This window comes from Anomaloglossus baeobatrachus, chromosome 6 (assembly GCF_048569485.1).
Source record: "Anomaloglossus baeobatrachus isolate aAnoBae1 chromosome 6, aAnoBae1.hap1, whole genome shotgun sequence".
Taxonomy (NCBI): Eukaryota; Metazoa; Chordata; class Amphibia; order Anura; family Aromobatidae; genus Anomaloglossus; species Anomaloglossus baeobatrachus.
This window is the reverse complement of record NC_134358.1, coordinates 303,996,201-304,020,334: the sequence shown is the minus strand read 5'-3', so window position 1 is coordinate 304,020,334 and position 24,134 is coordinate 303,996,201. Positions and strand designations below refer to the sequence as shown.

Below are 24,134 nucleotides of genomic sequence, written 5' to 3'. Positions count from 1 at the left end.
GTTCATGGCTCCCTATTAAATGTGTTCACCGCGGAGCGCGGTATACACGGACGTGCATGTGGCAGAACATTTGTGGGGGGGGGGGCGTGCTTGCGGCAGAGCATTTGGGGGGGGGGGCGTGCTTGCGGCAGAGCATTTGGGGGGGCGTGCTTGCGGCAGAGCATTTGGGGGGGGCGTGCTTGCGGCAGAGCTTTTGGGGGGGCCTGCGTGCGGCAGAGCATTTCGGGGGCGTGCGTGCATGCGGGGTAGAGCATTTGTGGGGCGTGCGTGCAGTAGGGCATTTGGGGTGCGTGCAGCAAGGCATTTGGGGTGCGTGCGGCAGGGCAGTTGGGCGTTCATGTGTGCAGTAGAGCATTTGGGGGGCGTGCGTGCGGTAGAGAGTTTGTGGCGCGGGCATGCGTCAGCATTTGGGGTGCGTGGGGAAAAGTATTTGGAAAGTGGACGTGCAGCAGAGCTGGGCAGGCGGATGGACGTGCGGCAGAGCTGGGAGGACGGACGTGTGGCAGAGCTGGGCGTGCGGCAGAGCAGGGCGGGCGGACGTGCGGCAGGGCGGGTGGCCGTGTGGCAGAGCAGGGCGGGTGGCCGTGTGGCAGAGCAGGGCGGGCGGCCGTGTGGCAGAGCAGGGCGGGCGGCCGTGTGGCAGAGCAGGGCGGGCGGCCGTGTGGCAGAGCAGGGCGGGCGGCCGTGTGGCAGAGCAGGGCGGGCGGCCGTGCGGCAGAGCCGGGCGGACGTGCGGCAGAGCCGGGCGGGCGGACGTGCGGCAGAGCCGGGCGGGCGGACGTGCGGCAGAGCCGGGCGGGCGGACGTGCGGCAGAGCCGGGCGGCAAATATAAATATATATATTTTGCTCAATTAAAAACAATATTTAAACGACATTAATATTTTACATTTTTTCAGTTATTGAAAATTTCTATTGAGGGACACCTTCCCTTTAACATGGGCAGTAAAATGGCATGTTTTCAGTTTTCACTTTGCAACTTCCACTGCGCACTAATTTCTGCAAAATGCCAGTGGGGTCAAAGCGGTTGTTATTGCCATAAATGAATTCTCTGATGTGTAATTTGCAAAATAAGGTTTATTTTTGTCAATTTCTGTTTTTTCTTTTTCTTTTTGTTATAGGGATTTTGCAATCATCATTCGGAAAGAAGACATCCTTCATGCCAGAAGGTAAATAGCACTTCTTCTCTTTTGAGCCTTGTCATGTGCAGGGGTTTAGTTTTCATAGTTTGGTCACTTTAAGGATTTTTCTGCTTTTCTAATATCTCGGTTGCGGTCAGTAGTGCCCACAAACTTACTGCCAAAGTTACCCTCCAAAAGCCAAATAAGGATTCTTCCATTTTGAGGTCCATCGTGTGTACAAACAGTAGTTTCTGAACATAATTAAATTTTGCTGCATACAGGTACAATTTCTTTGGAAATAGTGGACTCCATTTTTTCCTATGACTTGTCAAAAAATGAATTTCTTATGAAGACCGGTTAAAAGAACCAGGAATGTTTAGTTAGCAAAAGAAAGGAGACTTAATATCGAAGTAACTGAAAAGGTAGTCAAAGTGCAGAGGGAACTACCCTGTTTTCATTAGAACAAGGAAGTACAGGACGCAATGGGGTGAAACTAAAAAGGAAGATACAGATGAGACATTAGGAAAAACATTCTGACAGTGAGGGCAGTCAGAGAGTAGAACAGGCGACCACGGGAGGTAGTGAGCTCTCCATCAATGGAAATCTTCAAGCGGAAACTGGATAAACACATAGCTGGGATGATTTTAGAAAACCTGCTCTCGCAGGGACTTGGACCTGATGACCCTTGAGGTCTCTTCCAACTTTACAATTTGGGATACTATTAATTTATGGATAACCACCCCAACATAATCTTTCACATCGCAAGATTCTATATAAATGAATATTATTATTCTAATCTTTAGTGAAGAAGCTGTGGATCCAAAAAGGTCCCTATACTCATAAATGAATTCCTTTTGTAGTGAAGTTTTCAAAGTGGGGTCACTTCTACTGGTTCTCTGCTCTTCCTGCACCTTGGGGTTACAGCAAATGTGACATGGTGTTCACAATGTGTTCCAGCCAGAATTCTGCTCCAAAAGTCAAATTGTGACCCTGCGTTTGAAGCTTTGAAGTGTGCCCAAACAGTAGTTCCCAACCACATATGAATTGTCGACTTACTCTAGAAAAAAAAAATTGCTTTACAGTTTGTGCAGTTATCTTTTGCTTCCTTTTTTTAAAAAAAATATTTAGAGCTAAACAACATTTTCATCGATTTTAAAAATGTAATTTTTACTTATCTTGTAACTTTTGTAACACACCTGCAGATCCAAAAAGATCAGTATACCCCTAGATTCATTCCTTAAGGGGTTTAGTTTCCAAAGTGGGTTCCATTGTGTGGGGGTTTCTGTTGCTTCAGCACCATGGAGGCACTGCAAATACAACATGGCATCCACAATCTATAGCAGCCAATATAATTTTGGCAAAGAGCAGTATCTAGTAAGATAAAAGCCCTATTAGCAGGAAAATAGAAACAGATAGAAAAAGCAAGTCCATTGCAATCTTGCTTTGAAAATTTGCAGATTGGTAAAAATTTGGGGCGCCAATGCAATGATAAATGTCCCCCTGTACATTGATTTTAATGTATGTTCTTGAATACCGGCAATCTTATGGGAAAATGGATTTATAAATAATGGAATAACTTCTAGTTGTCATAAACTTGCATTCCCACATTTATGGTATCCGAGAACCTTACTAACCACGAGTCCAGGGCCGGCTCCAGGTTTTTGTGGGCCCTGGGCGAAAGAGTCTCAGTGGGCCCTATTCACACATAGACATGCACAGATACATACACATACAGGCATACATACGCATACTTATTTAAAGAGAAATTCACAAAAACACAGACATAAATCTAGACACAGTCATATACACTGACATACATAGATACACATCATACATGCGCGCGCACACACACACACACACACACACACACACACACACACACACACATTATTTTTATATATTTATCCTGTATATATATATTTCTAATATTGGGAAGCCGGCAACAGCCTCACTCACCTCCCGGCTTGTCTAACAGACATGGCCGCACATAGAGCACACTAACACTGCTGTATATACATCACAAGAGAGGCTGGGGACAAACACATTACTGGGGGAATATATATTACTGAGGAAAGGGGTATACAGCAATGGGGGGCATACAGCTCTAGAGGAGGGCAGTGACTGAGGTGGGGGGGACAAACAGCTGTGAGGTGGGGGGTGACATACAGCTCTGCGGGGGTTTACAGCACCTGGGTGGAGGGGACATACAACTCTGGGGGTATAGTAGTTTGCAGCCCCCATATTGTGTTATGAAGCCTCCATTGTCCTCCATATAGTATTATGTAGCCCCCATATGCACTATGCAGCCCCCATATAACATTAAGCAGCCCCCATATAGCACAATGCAGACCTAGGTAGCATTAGGCACCTTCATGTAGTATACAGCCCACATATAGCACAATGCAGACACATATAGCATTAGGCACCTTCATGTAGTATATAGCCCACTTATAGCACAATGCAGACCCAGATAGCAATAGGCACCCTCATGTAGTATACAGCCCACATATAGCACAATGCAGACACATATAGCATTAGGCACCCTCATGTAGTATACAGCCCACATATAGCACAATGCAGACACATATAGCATTAGGCACCCTCATGTAGTATACAGCCCCTAAATACCACAGTGCAGAGCCAGATAGCATTAGGCACCCTCATGTAGTATACAGCCCCTAAATACCACAGTGCAGAGCCAGATAGCATTAGGCACCCTCATGTAGTATATAGCCCATATATACCACAGTGCAGAGCCAGATAGCATTAAGCACCCTCATGTAGTGCAGAGCCCCTATATAGTACATTGCAGAGTCAGATAGCATTAGGCACCCTCATGTAGTATACAGCCCCTATATACCACAGTGCAGAGCCAGATAGCATTAGGCACCCTCATATAGTACACAGCACCTATATAGCACAGTGCAGAGCCAGATAGCATTAGGTATCCTCATGTAGTACACAGACCTATATAGTACAGTGCAGACCCAGACAGCACAGTGCAGAGCCAGATAGCATTAGGCACCCTCATGTAGCATACAGCTTGTATATAGCACAGCCTGTATATAGCACAGTGCAGAGCCAGATAGCATTAGGCACCCTCATGTAGCATACAGCTTGTATATAGCACAGCCTGTATATAGCACAGTGCAGAGCCAGATAGCAATAGGCACCCTCATGTAGCATACAGCTTGTATATAGGCTATATACAAGCTGTATGCTACATGAGGGTGCCTATTGCTATCTGGCTCTGCACTGTGCTATATACAGGCTGTGCTATATAACATAGCACAGCCTGTATACAGCACAGTGCAGAGCCAGATAGCAGTAGGCACCTTCATGTAGAATACAGTGATTAATACTCAGTGGCGTAACTAGAGTTTGATGGGCCCTGGTGCAAAATTTGGACCGGGGCCCCCCTCCACGTACACAGACACTTAGGGTACGGAATAATGACACTTGGGGTACAGGATAATGACCTGACACTTGGCTCTTACCCTCAGCACCCAGGTTTCCCATGATCTGAAATCCCTCTATCAGTACCCTGCTTTCCCATGTTCTGATATCCATCTTGTCCTCAGCACCCAGCTTCCCCATGCTCTGCTATACATCTTTCCCTCAGCACCCAGCTTTCCCATATCAGAGCATGGGAAAGCTGGGTGCTGAGAGATGTACAGCAGAGCATGGGAAAGCTGGGTGCTGAGAGATGTACAGCAGAGCATGGGAAAGCTGGGTGCTGAGGGAAAGAGACTTTTTCCCTCAGGACAAAACATTTCCATCCCATACTTGTATCTTTGTCCCCCCTTGTATATAGATCTCCAAATACTATAATGGCCCCCACATAGCCTTCCGTATAATATAAAGGGTCCCACATAACCCTTGATATATTAGAATGCACCCCCATAGTTCTCCATGTATTACAATGCATTTCCCCAAAGTTCTCCATTTATTATAATTCACCCCATAGTTCTCCATATATTATACTGCACCACATAGTCCTCCATATATTATACTGCACCACATAGGCCTCCAGTTTTATAACGCACACCCATAGTCCATGTATAAGGTAGCCTGCATATTCCTCCAAATATTAAAATGTAGCCCCCATAGTCCTATATGTATTATAATGTAGCGCCATAAATCATATTGTATTATGCAGCCCCATACTCCTCCATGTATAATGCACCCATATATTCCATGTATAAGGTGTCCTTCATTTTGTATTATGCAGCCCCATACTCCTCCATGTATAATGCACCCCTAGTCCATGTATAAGGTGTCCTTCATGTTTATTATGTAGTCCCATAGACCTCCATGTATCATGCAGCCAGCACCCCCAGGCCTCCATGTGTCATGCAGCCAGCAAAATAAAAAAACAAGTACCTCTCTTCTCCTTCCGACCCCTGCGACCGCGGTAGTTACTCCCCTGCCCCCATATCTCACACACCCTGCTCCCCATACAGCCTGCACCCCCCAGATCACACACTACACCCCCCTATGTCACACACCCTGCTCCCCATACAGCCTGCACCCCCCAGATCACACACACTACACCCCCATATCTCACACACCCTGCTCCCCATACAGCCTGCACCCCCATATCATACACACTACACCCCCACATCTCACACAGCTTGCACCCCCCAGATCACACACACTACACCCCCACATCTCACACAGCTTGCACCCCCCAGATCTCACACACTACACCCCCATATGTCACATACCCTGCTCCCCATACAGCTTGCACCCCCCAGATCACACACACTACACCCCCATATCTCACACACCCTGCCCACATATCTCACCCTGCCTGTACCCCAACTTACCCCTCTCAAACTCTCTGCACCCCTTCACATCCTTCTGTCACAGTCTGCAGCCCTCATATGCCACTCACCCTGCAGCCCCCTTCCCCCTCATGTCACCTCTTTTCTTATTACCAGTCATGTGTCCAAATCTCCGTTAGGATTCAGCATCTCTTGCTTTCTGCCGGCATCCTGTGTCTTCTCCCACACAGTCACATGGGTGTGACCTCATCGCAGGTCCTGCAGGATGGCTTATTCCGTCTTCTGTGCAGGTCAGGAGCATTCCTGCAGCTCAGAAACGGCTGGTGGCCTCTCCAGGTCAGGGGCCCCTCTACTGACACTGGGCTCCCCTGACTCACAGGCCGGCCCCCTGACGGTCGCATTGTCGGCCACTACACAGCAGCACTACACATAGGGGCCCGGCTCTGCAGAGCGGCTGCCGGGCCCCTATGTGTACTAGTGCCGCTGTGTAGTGGCCGGCCTGTGAGTCAGGGGAGCCCAGTGTCAGTAGTGGGGCGGCTCACTTCTCCTCGTTCCCTCGCTGATCCGGTCTCCTCGGCGCGTCCATTGCTGTCGCTCGCTCTGACCTCTCAGCAGGCGCGCAGTGATGACATCACCGCGGTCCTCTGCAGAGCTGTCAGAAGAACGCCGACAGTCACAGCGGGGAGAATGATAAGCGAGCGCGCCGCTCACTCTCTCATAATTGCTCTCAATTGTATCGGCACCTGGGATGCCGATGCAATTGAAAGCGCGATCCGGCGGGGGGTGGGGGGAGGTGGCGGTGACAGCGCGGCCACCGGGCCCCCTGCCACCGCGAGTGGGCCCCCCCAGCAGCTCAGGGCCCCGGCATTTGACCGGGTTTGCCGGGTGCTGGCGCCGGCCCTGCACGAGTCCTTTTGCAGAGCAGTTTGTTTCCTCTGCACCAAGTTATTTTTTAGCTCACAACCCCTACAGTGTGTTTAGTATATAGTGGCCATATTTTGGTGGACAAAGATTTGAGTTTCACTAATACTCATCAAATGTCACAGACCTATTACAGTTGCCGATGCATACAAATTTGTCATCTAGCCCATTTTGCACAGATTTTGTTACTGATACAACTATATATTTTTTCACAGTACAGTGGAACCTCGCTTAAAGCGTAACCCAGTTAGCGAGTATTTCGCCTAACGAGCAAAGCTTGCTGTAAATTTGTAACTCGATTTACGAGAAAGCTTAGACAAATGGTTGTCAGGTGCAATTAAAGCCTGAAACCGTGGAACCCTAATGTCAATGTGATCATGCACTCACAATATTGCTTGTTTTTCACATTTTTCAACAACTGCTCAATTATGACATATTCTGCAGTGTAAAGGGTTTTCTGGGGTAATGTCTGATAAGTGGGGGTCATTATTCCCTGCCGAATTGAGATTTACATCCCCTTCATTATTTACATAGTTCCAGTGACTAAAGGTCCAGTCACACTAAGCAACTTACCAGCGATCCCAACAACGATAGGGATCGCTGGTAAGTTGCTAGGAGGTTGCTGGGGAGATGTCACACTGCGACGCTCCAGCGATCCCACCAGCAACCTGACCTGGCAGGGATCGCTGGAGCGTCGCTACACAAGTTGCTGGTGAGCTCACCAGCAACCAGTGACCAGCCCCCAGCGCAGCGTGGAAGATGCTGCGCTTGGTAACTAAGGTAAATATCGGGTAACCAACCCGATATTTACCTTGGTTACCTCCGCACGGAGCTACACGTGCAGAGAGCAGGGAGCAGCGTACACTGAGCGCTGGCTCCTTGCTCTCCTAGTTACAGCACACATCGGGTTAATTAACCCGATGTGTGCTGCAGCTAAATGTGCACAGAGCAGGAGCCGGCACTGACAGTGAGAGTGGAGGAGGCTGGTAACAAAGGTAAATATTGGGTAACCAAGGACAGGGCTTCTTGGTTACCCGATGTTTACATTGGTTACCAGCCTCTGCAGAAGCCGACTCCTGCTGCCTGCACATTTAGTTGTTGCTGTCTCGCTGTCACACACAGCGATCTGTGCTTCACAGCGGGACAGCAACAACTAAAAAATGGCCCAGGACATTCAGCAACAACCAACGACCTCACAGCAGGGGCCAGGTTGTTGCTGGATGTCACACACAGCAACATCGCTAGCAACGTCACAAAAGTTGTTCGTTAGCAGCGATGTTGCTAGCGATGTTGCTTAGTGTGACGGGGCCTTTATTCACCCTGACTACTGTGCCTTGTAGTGCAACTTAGTTCCATGAGCTCTGCAGCCCCTTTATTGTCATCAGCGTTGATTGACTACACCAAAGATAAGCCATAAATGTTTAAATGGCAAATAACCCCTTTTAGGTTAAATTATAGAATGGAACCTAAATGTAAGAAAGGGCTTTCAATAGGATTTTTCTTGTAATCTTCTATATGTGCTGGTGTCTAATTATTTGCTTGTTCTTTTGTAAATTCAACAAACAGTGAAGAAGAACCCTCCTGAGAAATATCAACCAGGTATGTGGATATTTATATTACATTTTCCTTTGGGTAAAGAATGCTTTCTAAATTCTTGCTGATCGAATTATGCAAATGGTTTTTGTTTGTTTGATTATTTTTTTTTAATAACTTACAAAATTTGCCAAATAATATACAATTGTTTCCCCACAAAAGTGGTAAAGCTTCAAACAATTATACCATACACTAAAATCTGAAACTGGTATTTCAGATTAAAGAAGCTCAGGAAATCATAATACTAAAAAATTAATTTTTATTCAAATTTTTTTTTAAAATAAGTATAAAGTAATTCCACAGTATAATGCCCAGGGACATGGAAGTAGGTCCCATTAACATGGTAATGAATATCAGAATACTAATTATGTATTATCCTAGCATAATAAATATTTTATATCATAACACAGTAAATAATTAGGCCCGTCATAAAAAGTGCATATAATAACCAGTGATATAAAGTACTTTTATGCTGTGCAAAATTGCTGATTTCAAAATTTCATCTCAAGGTATAATGATACCACCAATATTGCCAAGTATCAGACACTGGATTGAACCATGCAGCTATTATAATTTTAAATGACATTGAATCAATGTACCTTCTTGAATACCGACAATCTTAAGGGAAAATGGATTTATAAATAACTGAATAACTTCTAGTTGGCATAAACTTGCATTCCCACATTTATGGGATCCGAGAACCTTACTAACCACGAGTCCTTTTGCAGAGCAGTATGTTTCCTCTGCACCAAGTTATTTTTTTAGCTCACAACCCCTACAGTGTGTTATTAGTATATAGTGGCCATATTTTGATGGACAAAGATTTGAGTTTTACTAATACTCATCAAATGTCACAGACCTTTTCATCACAGCTACCGATACATACAAATTATTTTTCATCTAGCCCATTTTGCACAGATTTTGTTACTGATACAACTAGATATTTTTTCACATTACAGTGGAACCTCGCTTAACGAGTAACCTAGTTAGCGAGTATTTCGCCTAATGAGCAAAGCTTGCTGTAAATTTGTAACTCTATTTACGAGCAAGCTTTGCTGTACGAGCAAAATACTCACCACACACACTTCCGGTTCCGTACATCCACCGCACTCTAACCCGCTTTTGCAGTATACACAAACACACACAAGCACGCACACACACATACTATGCTCACCTTACCTTTTGCTCTCTCGCCGGCCTCCTGGAACTTGCATGTATCCATCGCGACCGATACAGGACCTTCTGCTGACGTCAAAGGCAGGAGCCGCTTGCCTCTGATTGGCCAGCGTGCTGCCTTTGATTAGCGGCTGACAGGGGAAGGTCCTCTCTCGTTGCGATGCTTGCCGATACACATGCTGTACCTGCGGACTACAAGACCCAGGAGGCCGGCGATGGCACGAAAGGTACACATTATGCTCACCTTACCTTCCATCGCCGGCCTCATGGTTCTTGTAGTTCGCCGCTCCAAGATGTGTATCCGGCAACCATTGGCGACGAGGGAGGAACTCCCCCTGTCAGGCGCTACTTAAAGGCAGCTGAAGGTCCCGCATCGGTCGCCTTGATTACCTGATGCACAGCCCGTACCGGCGAATTACAAGATCCAGCAGGCCGGCGATGGAACGGAAGGTAAGGTGTGTGTGTGTGTGTGTGTGTGTTTGTGTTTGAACGTGTGTGTGGAATGGCACAATAGGGGACCAGGATGGGAGATTTAACAAGTTGTGGAACGAATTGTTTGCATTGCAAAGATTTCCTATGGGAAATCTTGCTTTGCTGAACGAGTAACTTGGTTAACAAGCACACTCCCAGAACGGATTGTTCTCGTTAACCAAGGTTTCACAGTAGTTCCTTAATGATCCTGCCAAATTCCATTACATATAAAAGGTCATGCAGGCTTCCTTCAGGTTTTTTGTGTTTAGCACATCTAGACAAATGGTTGTCAGGTGCAATTAAAGCCTGAAACCGTGGAACCCTAATGTCAATGTGATCATGCACTCACAATATTGCTTGTTTTTCACATTTTTCAACAACTGCTCAATTATGACATATTCTGCAGTGTAAAGGGTTTTCTGGGGCTATGTCTGATAAGTGGGGGTCATTATTCCCTGCCGAATTGAGATTTACATCCCCTTCATTATTTACATAGTTCCAGTGACTTATTCACCCTGACTACTGTGCCTTGTAGTGTAGCTTAGTTCCATGAGCTCTGCAGCCCCTTTATTGTCATCAGCATTGATTGACTACACCAAAGATAAGCCATAAATTGTTTAAATGGCAAATAACTCCTTTTAGGTTAAATTATAGAATGGAACCTAAATGTAAGAGCTTTCAATAGGATTTTTCTTGTAATCTTCTATATGTGCTGGTGTCTAATTATTTGCTTGTTCTTTTGTAAATTCAAGCAACCGGGAAGAAGAACCCTCCTGAGAAATTTCAACCAGGTATGTTGATATTTATATTATTCATTGATTTAAAAATGAAATTTTTAATTATCTTGTCCCAGTGTTATAAACCTTTGTTGCACACCTGTGGATGCAAAAAGATCAGTATACCCCTAGATTCATTCCTTAAGGGGTTTAGTTTCCAAAGTGGGTTCCATTGTGTGGAGGTTTCTGTTGCTTTAGCACCATTGAGGCACTGCAAATGCAACATGGCATCCACAATCTATTCCAGCCAATATCACTTTGGCAAACAGCAGTATCTATGTAAGATAAAAGCCCTATTAGCAGGAAAATTGAAGCAGATAGAAAAAGCAAGTCCATTGCAATTTTTGCTATGGAAATTTGCAGATTGGGAAAAATTTGAGGCACTAATGCAATGATAAATGTCCCCCACACATTGATTCAATGTACGTTCTTGAATAACGGCAATCTTAAGGGAAAATGGATTTATAAATACAGGTAGTCCTCGGGTTACGACGGTCTCGAGTTATGTCGTTTCGTGGTTACGACGCTCGGTCTCGAGTTACGTCGTTACGTGGTTTTGTGGTTACGACGCTTTTTACGACGCTTCATTCTGACTTCCTGTAGAGGCCAGCGCTGTAAACTGTTCCTGGTTACATTGGAAAACAAGTGTTCTGCACCCCATAACACCCTTCATTATGGCTCCAAAACGAAAGCCAGTCTCATCTGATACCAGTTCATCAAAGAAAAGGAAGGCCATCACTATGGAGGTGAAAGTGGATAATCTAAGGCGATCTGAAAAGGGGGAAACACCAACAGAAATTGGCAGGTCATTAGGACTAAAGCTGGTGTCACACTAAACGACAGCGACAACGACGTCGCTGTTACGTCACCATTTTCGGTGACGTAACAGCGACCTTGTAAGTCGCTGTTATGATCGCTGCTTAGCTGTCAAACACAGCAGAAGCAGCGATCATAAGGTCGCTGTGCTACATGTTCAGAGAGCAGGGAGCCGCGCTTAGCGCAGGCTCCTTGCTCTCCTGCAGCACACATCGGGTTAATTAACCCGATGTGTGCTGCAGCTACATGTCACAGTGCAGAGAGCAGGGAGCCGCGCGCACTGCTTAGCGCTGGCTCCTTGCTCTCCTTGCTACAGTATACATCGGGTTAATTACCCGATGCATACTGCAGCCACATGTCACAGTGCAGGAGCCGGCGCTGGCAGCAAGAGCGGAGGCTGGTAACCAGCGTAAACATCGGGTAACCAGGGAAAGGTCTTCCCTTGGTTACCCGATGTTTACGCTGGTTACAGCTTACCGCAGCTGCCAGTGCCGGCTCCTGATCGCTTCATTTCGTCGCTCTCTCGCTGTCACACACAGCGATGTGTGTGTCACAGCGGGAGAGTGACGACCAAAAAATGAAGCTGGACATTCAGCAACGACCGGCGACCTCACAGCAGGGGCCAGGTCGTTGCTGGATGTCACACACAGCGACAGCGACGGGACGTCGCTGCAACGTCACAGAAAATGGTGACGTAGCAGCGACGTCGTTGTCGTCGTCGTCGTTATGTGTGACACCAGCTTTAGTCGTTCGACTGTCGCTACGATTATCAAGGATAAAGATCGTATCCTTGAACATGTGAAAGGATCTGCTCCTATGAAAGCGACAGTGATAACAAAGCCTTATGGTTATTCAGGAGATGGCTAGGCGACTGTTTGAGACGTTGAAAAGACAAAAGGGGGAAAGAAGTGAAAATGAAGAATTCGTGGCGAGTAGGGGTTGGTTTGAGGTTTAAGGATCGTGCCATTTTCCATAACATTAAAGTGCAAGGTGAGGCTGCTAGTGCTGATGAGAAAGCAGCAACTGAGTTTCCTAAAGCATTGGCTGAGATAATTGAAGAGGGTGGTTACTGTGCCCAACAAGTGTTCAATGTGGATGAGACAGGCTTGTTTTGGAAACGTTTGCCTAACCGTACTTACATCGCCAAGGAGGAGAAGTCAGCACCAGGTCATAAAGTCGGCAAGGAGAGACTGACTTTGCTTCTTGGGGGCAATGCTGCTGGCGACTACAAACTGAAGCCCATGCTGGTGTATCAGGCTGAGAATCCAAGGGCACTCAAAGGCATTTCAAAGGGTCAACTACCAGTCATCTGGAAGTCTAATAGGAAGGCATGGGTGACACTTGCAGTGTTTGATGACTTGTTCACCAACCATTTTGTGCCAGGCGTGGAGAGGTATTGTACCTCCAAGGATATCCCCTTTAAGGTGTTGCTAATTCTGGACAATGCCCCTGGACACCCTGCCCATCTGGATGGCTTTAACCCTAATGTCAAGGTGGTTTACCCTCCACCAAATACCACTGCCCTAATACAGCCTATGGACCAAGGAGTCATTGCTACATTCAAGGCTTTCTACCTCCGAAGGGTCATTGGTAATGCTTTAACAGCAACTGAAAAAAATAAGGACTTGACTCTAAAGGACTTTTGGAAAACATACAATATCCTTGATGCTGTGAATAACATTGCTTATTCCTGGGATAAGGTTAAGCAGACCAGTATGAATGATGTGTGGAAAAAACTGTGTCCCCAGTTTGTGAATGATGTCACAGAGGTCCAAGAATCAAGGACTAGTGTCATAAAGGAAGTTGTTGATATGAGTAGGATAATGAATCTGGAGGTGGAGGAGGATGATGTCACAGAGCTACTGGCATCTCATGGAGAAGAGTTATCTGCTAAGGACCTTATTCAACTGGAGAAGCAGATGATAGAGGAAGAGTAAGACATACGAACCACAGAACCCAAGAGATTTACAAGGCAGGGCTTGGCAGGAGGTTTTGCCCTGATAGAGGAAGGGTTGTCAAGGTTTGAGGCTGAGGATCCCATCATGGAGAGGTACACTAGGATTGTCAGAGGAGTCATGGATTCCATTAGGTGTTACAAGGAGATCTTGGAGGAGAAGATGATGGTCTCCTTCTAAACTAACCTGCAGCAGTACTTCAAGAAGGTAGAGAGGCCTGCAACAGATTCTGCAAAAGATCCTGTACCTGTACCCTCTACCTCAGCTGCCCCTCTTGACTCACCGGCCCCAGTGTCTCCAGCACCTTCTGCAGCTTCCTCCCAATAAGCATGTTTTCTCTTTGGAATTCTTTGTTTATTACAGTGCACTGTTTATTACTGTTACAGTACAGTATTTCATTATTAAACGTACTGGACTGCCCAATATTTTAATGTATTTGTGTTTATTGATGGTATTGGTATCCATTGGCTTGTATGGTTCGACTTACATTGAAATTCGGTTTACGACGACGCGTAAGAACGGATCAACGTCGTGAGTCGAGGACTACCTGTAATGGAATAACTCCTGAAACTTTAGTATTTTGAAGCTCTTCTAGTTGGCATAAACTTGCATTCACACATTTATGGGATCAGAGAACCTTGCTAACCACGAGTCCTTTTGCAGAGCAGTTTGTTTCCTCTGCACCAAGTTAGTTTTCTTCATCGTTCCTATGGGAGACCCAGACCATGGGTGTATAGCTTCTGCCTCCGGAGGACACACAAAGTACTACACTAAAAAGTGTAGCTCCTCCCTCCGAGCATATACACCCCCTGGATAACCAAATATAGCCAGTTCAATGCTTTGTGTTCAGGAGGCACACATCCACACATGCATTCTCATCTGATTTTTGATTTTAAAGAGTTTGAAGAAAAGCGGGTCCAAGCTGGACCCCCGGCATGTCCCTTCTCACCCCACTGTGTCGGCGGTGGTGTTAAGGTTGATTTCAGGGCTGGAGCCTTACATGCCGCGCTCCTTCACCATCCCTCGGGCTCTGGCTTGAAGTGGGAGCCAGCACGGTTCTGACTGCCTTGCAGGAGACCGGTCTCCATCCACAGCCCTTTCAGGATCCTGCCGGACGGAGCACTCATCCCTCAGGGACTTGGCCCTGCGTCTCACAGGCTAAGTATTTGAGACGTTATTGTCAGGGGGTCCCTTGCACTTTATTGTTGGGGAGAGTGTGTTATTTACCCTTTGTAACATTTCCGGCCGGTTCTCTGGTTTTCACCTGAGAACCGCGCCGAGGGTGCCTGCGCGCCGGCCGCATTGTAAAATTTAGGCCCCGGCTTCGCCTGAGGCCTAGTTTCGTTTTCACTGCCCCTGCATGTCAGTCATGCAGAGGGACAGTGCGGCTCCGCCCACCGGCCATTCGGCACAGGGGAGGACACTCCTCTCTGAGGAGATGTTTCCCTCCCCTGTATATCTCCTTAGCCCTCCGGATCCCGCTCTTTCACTAAGCCCCGCCCCCTCTCCTCGCTCCGGCGCCATTTTATCAGCGTTCTCACACTGATCGGCGCTGGCTGCAGCATCTCTGCTAATCTGTCTGGGGGTCCGAGCTGTGGGATCCGGAGGGCACACAAACGGTCTGGTAAGCCACAACCTCCGGTTGTGGACCTCTTATACACTCTCTGGGGGTCATTCTGGCTCAGAGCCCCCACTTCAGCAGCATGTCTCACACTAGGAGCAAGGCTGTACTCAATATGCACTGCATGTAAGCTCGTACTGCCTGAACCGAGCACATATCCACATTGTGATGCCTGCTCTAACATGGTGGTGCCTCAGCCTGGAGTCTCCCCAGTGGTCCCTCCGGCTGCTCCGGCCCCGGTGGCTTAACCGCCGGCTTGGGTGGAATCCTTCTCTAAGTCTATCTCCCAGTCCTTTGCCGACTCCATGGGAGAGTTGTCCCGGACTCTGCTGAGCATGCATCAGCCCCCTTCTCAGGGCGCCTCTGCTGCTACGGCTCGCTCTGCAGAGCTCACAGAGGATTCTTCATCTGCTCCTAGACCCCGTCCTCCTAAAAGGAGACGCAGGGTCCCCTCTCCTTCCTCGTCCCGCGGCTCTGATTCACGAGCTGACTCGCAGGACGAGGAGGATATCTTTTCTAGGGGCTCGGACGCTACCTCCATGTGCCCCATTGATCTGACCGAGGGTGACGCAGATGTTAGTGTTTTGATTGCATCCATTAATTCTGTACTGGACCTCAATCCGCCAGTATCAGAGGAGCAACCCTCTCTGGCAGAAAAGCACCAGTTTACCTTGCCTAAGAGAACAAGGAGTGTGTTCTTTAACCACTCCAGTTTTCAGGCCACTGTGACAAAGCCCAGGGCCTGCCCTGACAAACGCTTCCCAAAGCGTGGTTCTGATGACCGTTTTCCTTTTCCACCAGAGGTGGTCAAGGAGTGGGCTCACTCACCTAAGGTAGACCCTCCGGTGTCTAGACTCTCAGCCCAGACAGTTGTATCAGTGGCTGATGGCACCTCACTTAAGGATCCCACTGACCGCCAGGTTGACCTTCTGGCCAAATCTGTATATGAGGCGGCAGGGGCCCTCGTTCTCCCCATCTTTTGCAGCAGTGTGGGCTCTCAAGGCCATCTCTGCTTCTCTGGAGGAGATGCATTCCCTCACTAGGGACTCTATGCCTGAAATGGTTGCCTTAACTTCCCAGGCTTCAGCCTTTTCATCCTACGCCATGTCTGCCATGCTGGAGGCTTCTCACCGCACTGCGGTGGCTTCGGCTAATTCCCTCGCTATCCGCAGGATCTTGTGGCTTCGAGAGTGGAAGGCAGACGCTTCTTCAAAGAAGTACCTGGCTGGGCTCCCATTTGCTGGGTCCAGGCTGTTCGGTGAACAACTGGATGAGATTATTAAGGAAGCTACTGGCGGGAAGAGTACTTCCTTGCCACAGACTAAAACCAGGAAACCTGTCCGGGGCAGGAACCAGTCGAGGTTTCGTTCCTTTCGTTCCTCTAACTGGTCGTCCTCTAAGCCCTCGGCCTCGTCCACTAACTCAGCCAAGGACCAGAAGCCCAACTGGCGCACGAAGCCGCGTCCTCAGAAGTCCGCAGGAGCTGCGGCCACCAAGGCAGCCTCCTCTTGACTATCTGGCCGAGCCAGCAGCGTCCTTGGTCGGTGGCAGGCTCTCCCACTTTGGCGACGTGTGGTCTCAACACGTCTCCGATCAGTGGGTGCGGGATATCATCTCCCACGGCTACAGGATAGAATTCTCTTCCAGCCCGCCAAACAGATTTTTTCTGTCAACTCCCCCCTGCTCCAAGGCCGCCGCCTTCTCTCAGGCCGTGGCATCCTTGCAGGCCAACGGAGTAATTGTACCGGTTCCCGCCCGGGAACGGTTCAGAGGTTTCTACTCAAATCTCTTCCTAGTCCCCAAAAAGGACGGTTCCTTCCGGCCCATCCTGGATCTCAAGCTTCTCAACAAGCATGTTCAGGTGCGGCATTTTCGCATGGAGTCTCTGCGATCAGTCATTGCCTCAATGACCCAAGGAGATTTCCTGGAATCCATCGACATCAGAGATGCCTATCTGCATGTGCCAATTGCAGTCTCACACCAGCGTTGGCTACGTTTTGCAATCGGAGAGGAACATTTCCAATTCGTGGCTCTCCCCTTCGGGTTAGCCACGGCCCCTCGAGTATTCACCAAGGTCATGGCAGCAGTGGTTGCGGTTCTGCACCTCCAGGGGTTGGCAGTGATTCCTTACCTGGACGACCTTCTAGTCAAGGCTTCATCCAGTGCAGACTGTCAGAGGAGTGTCTCGCTCACTCTCGCCACTCTTGTTCAATTCGGGTGGCTTGTCAATCTGCCCAAGTCCACTCTGACTCCGACCCAGAAACTCACGTACCTAGGGATGCAATTCGAGACTCTGCCGGCGCTTGTCAAGCTGCCCTTAGTCAAACAGCAGTCCCTCCATCTGGCGGTGCGCTCTCTGCTGAGGCCCCGCCGTCATTCCATCAGGCACCTAATGCAGGTGCTGGGTCAGATGGTGGCGTCAATGGAAGCGGTTCCTTTTGCCCAGTTCCATCTGCGTCCTCTGCAGCTGGACATTCTCCGCTGTTGGGACAAGCGGACTTCTTCCTTGCACAGGTTGGTGGCTCTGTCGCCACAGACCAGGGGCACTCTTCAGTGGTGGCTTCGGCTCCTCTCTCTGTCTCAGGGACGCTCCTTCCTGGCCCCGTCCTGGGTTATCCTCACCACGGATGCCAGTCTATCCGGCTGGGGAGCAGTATATCTCCACCACCGAGCACAGGGCACTTGGACTCCGTCCGAATCAGCCGTCTCGATCAATGTGCTGGAAATCAGAGCTGTGCTCCTAGCTCTCGTAGCCTTTCACCACCTGTTGGCGGGCAAGCACATTCGAGTTCAGTCAGACAACGCGACAGCGGTTGCCTACATCAATCACCAGGGCGGGACTCGCAGCCACCTGGCAATGTTGGAGGTTCAACGCATCCTTCAGTGGACGGAGGACTCCAAGTCCACCATATCCTCAGTCCACATCCCAGGCGTAGAAAACTGGGAGGCAGATTATCTCAGCCGTCAAACCGTGGACAGCGGCGAGTGGTCCCTGCATCCGACAGTGTTTCGGTCAATCTGCCGCAAGTGGGGCACTCCGGAAGTGGATCTAATGGCATCCCGGCACAACAACAAGGTCCCGGTTTACGTGGCTCGCTCCCACGATCCTCAGGCCTTTGCAGCGGACGCGCTGGTTCAGGATTGGTCCCAGTTTCGTCTGTCTTACGTGTTTCCCCCTCTAGCTCTCTTGCCCAGAGTCCTGCGCAAGATCAGAATGGAGGGCCGTCGGGTCATCCTCATTGCTCCAGACTGGCCCAGGAGAGCTTGGTACCCAGACCTGCTCCATCTATCCGTAGAGGTGCCGTGGCATCTCCCGGACCGCCCAGACCTTCTCTCACAAGGTCCGTTTTTCCGCCAGAATTCTGCGGCTCTCAGATTGACGGCGTGGCTCTTGAGTCCTGGATCTTGACGACTTCTGGCATTCCCCCTGAAGTCATCTCCGCTATGACTCGGGCTCGGAAGTCTTCCTCGGCCAAAATTTATCACAGGACTTGGAAAATTTTCCTGTCCTGGTGTCGTTCTTCCGGCCATGCCCCTTGGCCTTTTTTCTTGCAGACCATCCTGTCCTTTCTACAGTCCGGTCTGCAGCTAGGACTATCCCTCAATTCCCTCAAGGGACAGGTCTCGGCTCTGTCAGTGTTGTTCCAGCGGCGTATCGCCCGGCTGGCTCAGGTGCGCACCTTTATGCAGGGCGCATCTCACATCATTCCGCCTTACCGGCGGCCTTTGGATCCCTGGGACCTTAATCTGGTCCTCACGGCCTTGCAGAAACCCCCCTTTGAGCCTCTTAGGAAGGTTTCTTTGTTTCGTCTTTCACAGAAAGTCGTCTTTCTAGTGGCCATAACTTCCCTCAGGAGAGTCTCTGATTTAGCTGCGCTCTCTTCGGAGTCACCTTTTTTGGTTTTTCATCAAGATAAGGTGGTTCTCCGTCCAACTCCGGACTTTCTCCCTAAGGTGGTATCTCCTTTCCACCTTAACCAGGACATTTCATTGCCTTCCTTTTGTCCAGCTCCTGTTCATCACTTTGAAAAAGCGTTGCATACTTTAGATCTGGTGCGGGCGCTCCGGATCTATGTGTCACGCACCGCTGTTTTTAGGCGGTGCACCTCTCTTTTTGTGCTGACCACAGGTCGGCGTAAGGGCCTCTCTGCTTGTAAACCAACCCTGGCTTGTTGGATTAGGTCGGCCATTTCTGATGCCTACCAGTGTACTCAAGTGCCTCCCCCGCCGGGGATCAAGGCACACTCGACCAGAGCTGTCGGTGCCTCTTGGGCTTTCAGGCACCAGGCTACGGCTCAGCAGGTCTGTCAGGCTGCCACTTGGTCTAGTCTGCACACCTTTTCGAAGCACTACCAAGTGCATGCTCATGCTTCGGCAGATGCGAGCTTGGGCAGACGCATCCTTCAGGCGGCTGTCGCCCATTTGTGAAATTAGGTTTCGCCTACTTCTCAGTTTTCTGTTTATTTCCCACCCATGGACTGCTTTGAGACGTCCCATGGTCTGGGTCTCCCATAGGAACGATGAAGAAAAAGAGAATTTTGTTTACTTACCGTACATTCTTTTTCTTATAGTTCCGTAATGGGAGACCCAGCACCCTCCCTGTTGCCTGTTGGCAGTTTCTTGTTCCGCGTGTTATCACCGGCTGTTGTTGTAGACAGAGGCTCCGGTTGTTCCGGTTTTTGCTCTTTCTCTACTTGTGGGTCGCTATTCTCCTTCAGCTTTTGCACTAAACTGGCTATATTTGGTTATCCAGGGGGTGTATATGCTCGGAGGGAGGAGCTACACTTTTTAGTGTAGTACTTTGTGTCCTCCGGAGGCAGAAGCTATACACCCATGTTCTGGGTCTCCCATTACGGAACTATAAGAAAAAGAATTTACGGTAAGTAAACAAAATTCTCTTTTTTAGCTTACGACCCCTACAGTGTGTTATCAGTATATAGTGGCCATATTTTGGTGGACAAAGATTTGAGTTTCACTAAAGCTGGTGTCACACACAGCGACAACGACGTCGCTGCTACGTCACCATTTTCTGTGACGTTGCAGCGACGTCCCGTCGCTGTCGCTGTGTGTGACATCCAGCAACGACCTGGCCCCTGCTGTGAGGTCGCCGGTCGTTGCTGAATGTCCAGCTTCATTTTTTGGTCGTCACTCTCCCGCTGTGACACACGCATCGCTGTGTGTGACAGCGAGAGAGCGACGAAATGAAGCGAGCAGGGAGCAGGAGCCGGTGTCTGGCAGCTGCGGTAAGCTGTAACCAGCGTAAACATCGGGTAACCAAGGGAAGACCTTTCCCTGGTTACCCGATATTTACCTTCGTTACCAGCCTCCGCTCTTGCTGCCAGTGCCGGCTCCCTGCTCTGTGCACATGTGGCTGCAGTACACATCAGGTAATTAACCCGATGTATACTGTAGCAAGGAGAGCAAGGAGCCAGCGCTAAGCAGTGCGCGCGGCTCCCTGCTCTCTGCACTGTGACATGTAGCTGCAGCACACATCGGGTTAATTAACCCGATGTGTACTGTACCTAGGAGAGCAAGGAGCCAGCGCTAAGCGCGGCTCCCTGCTCTCTGCACATGTAGCACAGCGACGTTATGATCGCTGCTTCTGCTGTGTTTGACAGCTAATCAGCGATCATAACAGCGACTTACAAGGTCGCTGTTACGTGACCGAAAATGGTGACGTAACAGCGACGTTGCTGTCGCTTAGTGTGAACCCAGCTTAATACTCATCAAATGTCACAGACCTATTCATCACAGCTGCCGATGCATACAAATTTTTTTTTTTTCATCTAGCTCATTTTGTACAGATTTTGTTACTGATACAATTAGATATTTTTTCACAGTAGTTCCTTAAGGATCCTGCCAAATTCCATTACTTAAAAAGGTCATGTAGGCTTCCTTCAGGGTTTTTTTTGTTGTTTTTTTTTAACCCCTTCAGCCCCAAGCCTATTTTGACCCTAAAGACCAGGAAATTTTTGTTCAATTTTGACCAGTGTCACTTTATGAGGTTATAACTCTGGAACGCTTAAACGGATCCCGGTGATTCTGAGATTGTTTTCTCGTGTCATATTGGGCTTCATGTTAGTGGTAAATTTAGGCCGATATTTTTTGCGTTTCTTTGTGAAAAGAACGGAAATTTCGCGAAAATTTTGAATATTTTGTAATTTTTAAACTTTTAATTTTTATGCTCTAAAACCAACGAGACATATGACACAAAATAATTAATAAATAACATTTCCCACATGTCTACTTTACATCAGAACAATTTTGGGGGAAAAAAAAGTAAATTTAAGGAAGTTAGAGGGGTTCAAAGTTTGAGCAATTTCTCATTTTTACAACAAAATTTACAAAGCCACTTTTTTTAGGGACAACATCACATTTGAAGCGATTTTGAAAGGTCTACATGACACAAAACACTCAGAAGGGACACCATTCCAAGAACGGCACCCCTCAGGCTACTCAAAACCACATTCAAGAAGGTTATTAACCCTTCAGGTGCTTCATAGTAACTAAGCAATGTGGAAGGAAAAAATGAACATTTTACTTTTTGCAACAAAAATGTTAATTTAGCCTCAAATATTGTATATTCACAAGGGTAGCAGGATTAAATGAACCCCCAAAATTTGTTGGGCAATTTCTTCTGAGCACGCAGATATCTCATATGTGGCGAAAAACCACTGTTTGGGCGCACGGCAGGATTCGGAAGGGAAGGAGCGTCATTTGACTTTTTGAACAGAAAACTAGCTAGAATCGTTAGCCGCACCATGTTGCGTTTGGAGAGCCCCTCAGGTGCCGAAACAGTGGAGCTCCCCCACATGTGACCCCATTTTGGAAACTAGACACCTCGTGGAATTTATCTAGTTGTTTATTGAGCACTTTGAGCCGTGAAAATAAAACAAATTTTTTTTTACCACAAAATTGTTACTTCAACTAGGTAGCTTTTTTTCACAAGGGTATCAGTAAAAATTGCACCATAAAATGTATTGTGCAATTTCTCCTGAGTACACAGACCCCTCATATGTGGTGGAAATCAAATGTTTGGGTGCACAGTCTGGGCTCAGAATGCAAGGAGCGTCATTTGACGTTTCAAACGCAAAATTGTCTGGGATAATTAGTGTATTCCATGTTGTGTTTGGAGACCCCCTGAGGTGCCGAAACAGTGAAGCTCCCCCACATTTGACCCCATTTTGGAAACTAGAGCCCCATGGCATAGAAAAAAAAATAAAGCGCATGCACAAATGTTCTGCAAAAAAGGGGGGGGACTAGGTGGGATGGTAAAAAGAAGTCCTGTCCAAAGTAGAGTACGACTGCAGGACGATTGCTGATCAGGTACCTAATTGTTCAAGTTTTGTTTTTGTTTTTTTTTATTTTTATTTTGGGTGCACAAAAAAAGCAAAAACTAGAGCAACAATTACGTACCTGATCAGCCAATCACGTAGCTGATCAGCACTTGGCGGCAAGCAGGTGGGGGAGGAGGGGGGGGAGGGAGTGGGAGATGCGATTGGGGATAGTTAGAAAAGAGCCACGAACAATACTTACAGGATGGATCAGAACTGCGGCAGATGGGGGGGGGGGTGGCAGATGGGGGGGGTGGTGGCAGATGGGGGGGAGTGGCAGATGGGGGGGCGGCGGCATATAAAGGGAGCATCTGTGAATGTGAGGGTGACGGGAGGGAGCACACATCATGGGGGTGACAGGGGAGGGGGCGGGTAGCCGATCACAGGGGTGAGAGGTGGGGAGAGGTGGGGGCGGGGCGAGCAGCACATCACGGAGGAGAGGGAGCGCGCAGCACATAACGGAGGAGAGGGGGCGGGCACCGATCACGAGGGGAGGGGCCGGGCACCACATAACGGAGGAGAGGGAGCGCGCAGCAGATAACGGAGGAGAGGGAGCGCGCAGCACATAACGGAGGAGAGGGAGCGTGCAGCACATAACGGAGGAGTGGGGGCGGGCACCGATCACGAGGGGGAGGGGCCGGGCAGCAGATCGGGGAGAGCGGTGGCACTGTTGCAGATGGAGGGTGGTGGCAGATCGGGAGGCTTTTCGCCGCTTTCATACAGTGCAATGGCAGCGCGGCAACTTCCGGGTCCCATGTTCCGGTCACATAACAGCATGGGACCGGAGCTTGTCGCCCTGCCATTGCACTGTATACACTCACTGTGCTGGCGTGCTGCAGGAACCGACAAGTGAAGCTGATATGGGCGGTCACCGGCAACAGGTCCACTGTGATTGGAGAGAAAGGTCACAAGGCCGATCTCTCCAATCAGAGCTACTGGAGCTGGGGGAGGGTGATCCAGTGAGGTCACCCAGCTCCAGCCAATGGCCAGTGCTACATTGCACTGACCATGGCTGGATTTCAATGTTACAGTCACTTTAAATGGCTGGAACATTACAGTGGCTGTGATTTGGTTGAGCGGCGTTCGTCAGCCAATCACAGCCTCCGTAGGTCCGGGGAGGAGGCACCACCCCTCCTGAGGTCAGGTACAGGTCCCCTCCTCCCTGAATCTGCGGTTTGTGTTAACCGATCGCAGTCACCGGAGGCTCCGGTGCCGCGATTCCGCCATGACGGAAAGATCCGTCCTTGGTCTTGAAGGCCCAGGGCACCATGACGGATCTTTCCGTCCATGGTCGTGAAAGGGTTAAATAGTTAATTTTATAAGACAGCACTTCTAGACGAATGGTTGTCAGGTGCAATAAAAGCCTGAAACGGTGGAACCCCTTTATTATTTACATAGTTCCACTGACTTATTCATCCGGGCTACTGTGCCCTGTAGTGCAACTTGGTTCCATGAGCCCTGCAGCCCCTTTATTGTCATCAGCATTGGTTGACTACACCAAAGATAAGCCATAAATGTTTTTAAATGGCAAATAACCCCTTTTTAGGTTAAATTATAGAATGTAA

The 24,134-nt window shown here is 48.6% G+C and overlaps 1 protein-coding gene across 2 annotated transcripts in view; it reads left to right on the top strand.

Moving 5' to 3' along the window:
• LOC142243230 (uncharacterized) overlaps positions 1 to 24,134 on the top strand; it is a 255,092-nt gene that overhangs the window by 116,793 nt on the left and 114,165 nt on the right. Inside the window, exons 15-17 of one of the 2 annotated variants that reach the window (XM_075314906.1) lie at positions 1,120 to 1,167; positions 8,394 to 8,426; positions 10,820 to 10,858. In XM_075314906.1, coding sequence (XP_075171021.1) covers positions 1,120 to 1,167; positions 8,394 to 8,426; positions 10,820 to 10,858 — 120 coding nt within the window. The remainder of the gene's footprint in view (positions 1 to 1,119; positions 1,168 to 8,393; positions 8,427 to 10,819; positions 10,859 to 24,134) is intronic. The other variant, XM_075314907.1, reaches the window with a different exon arrangement.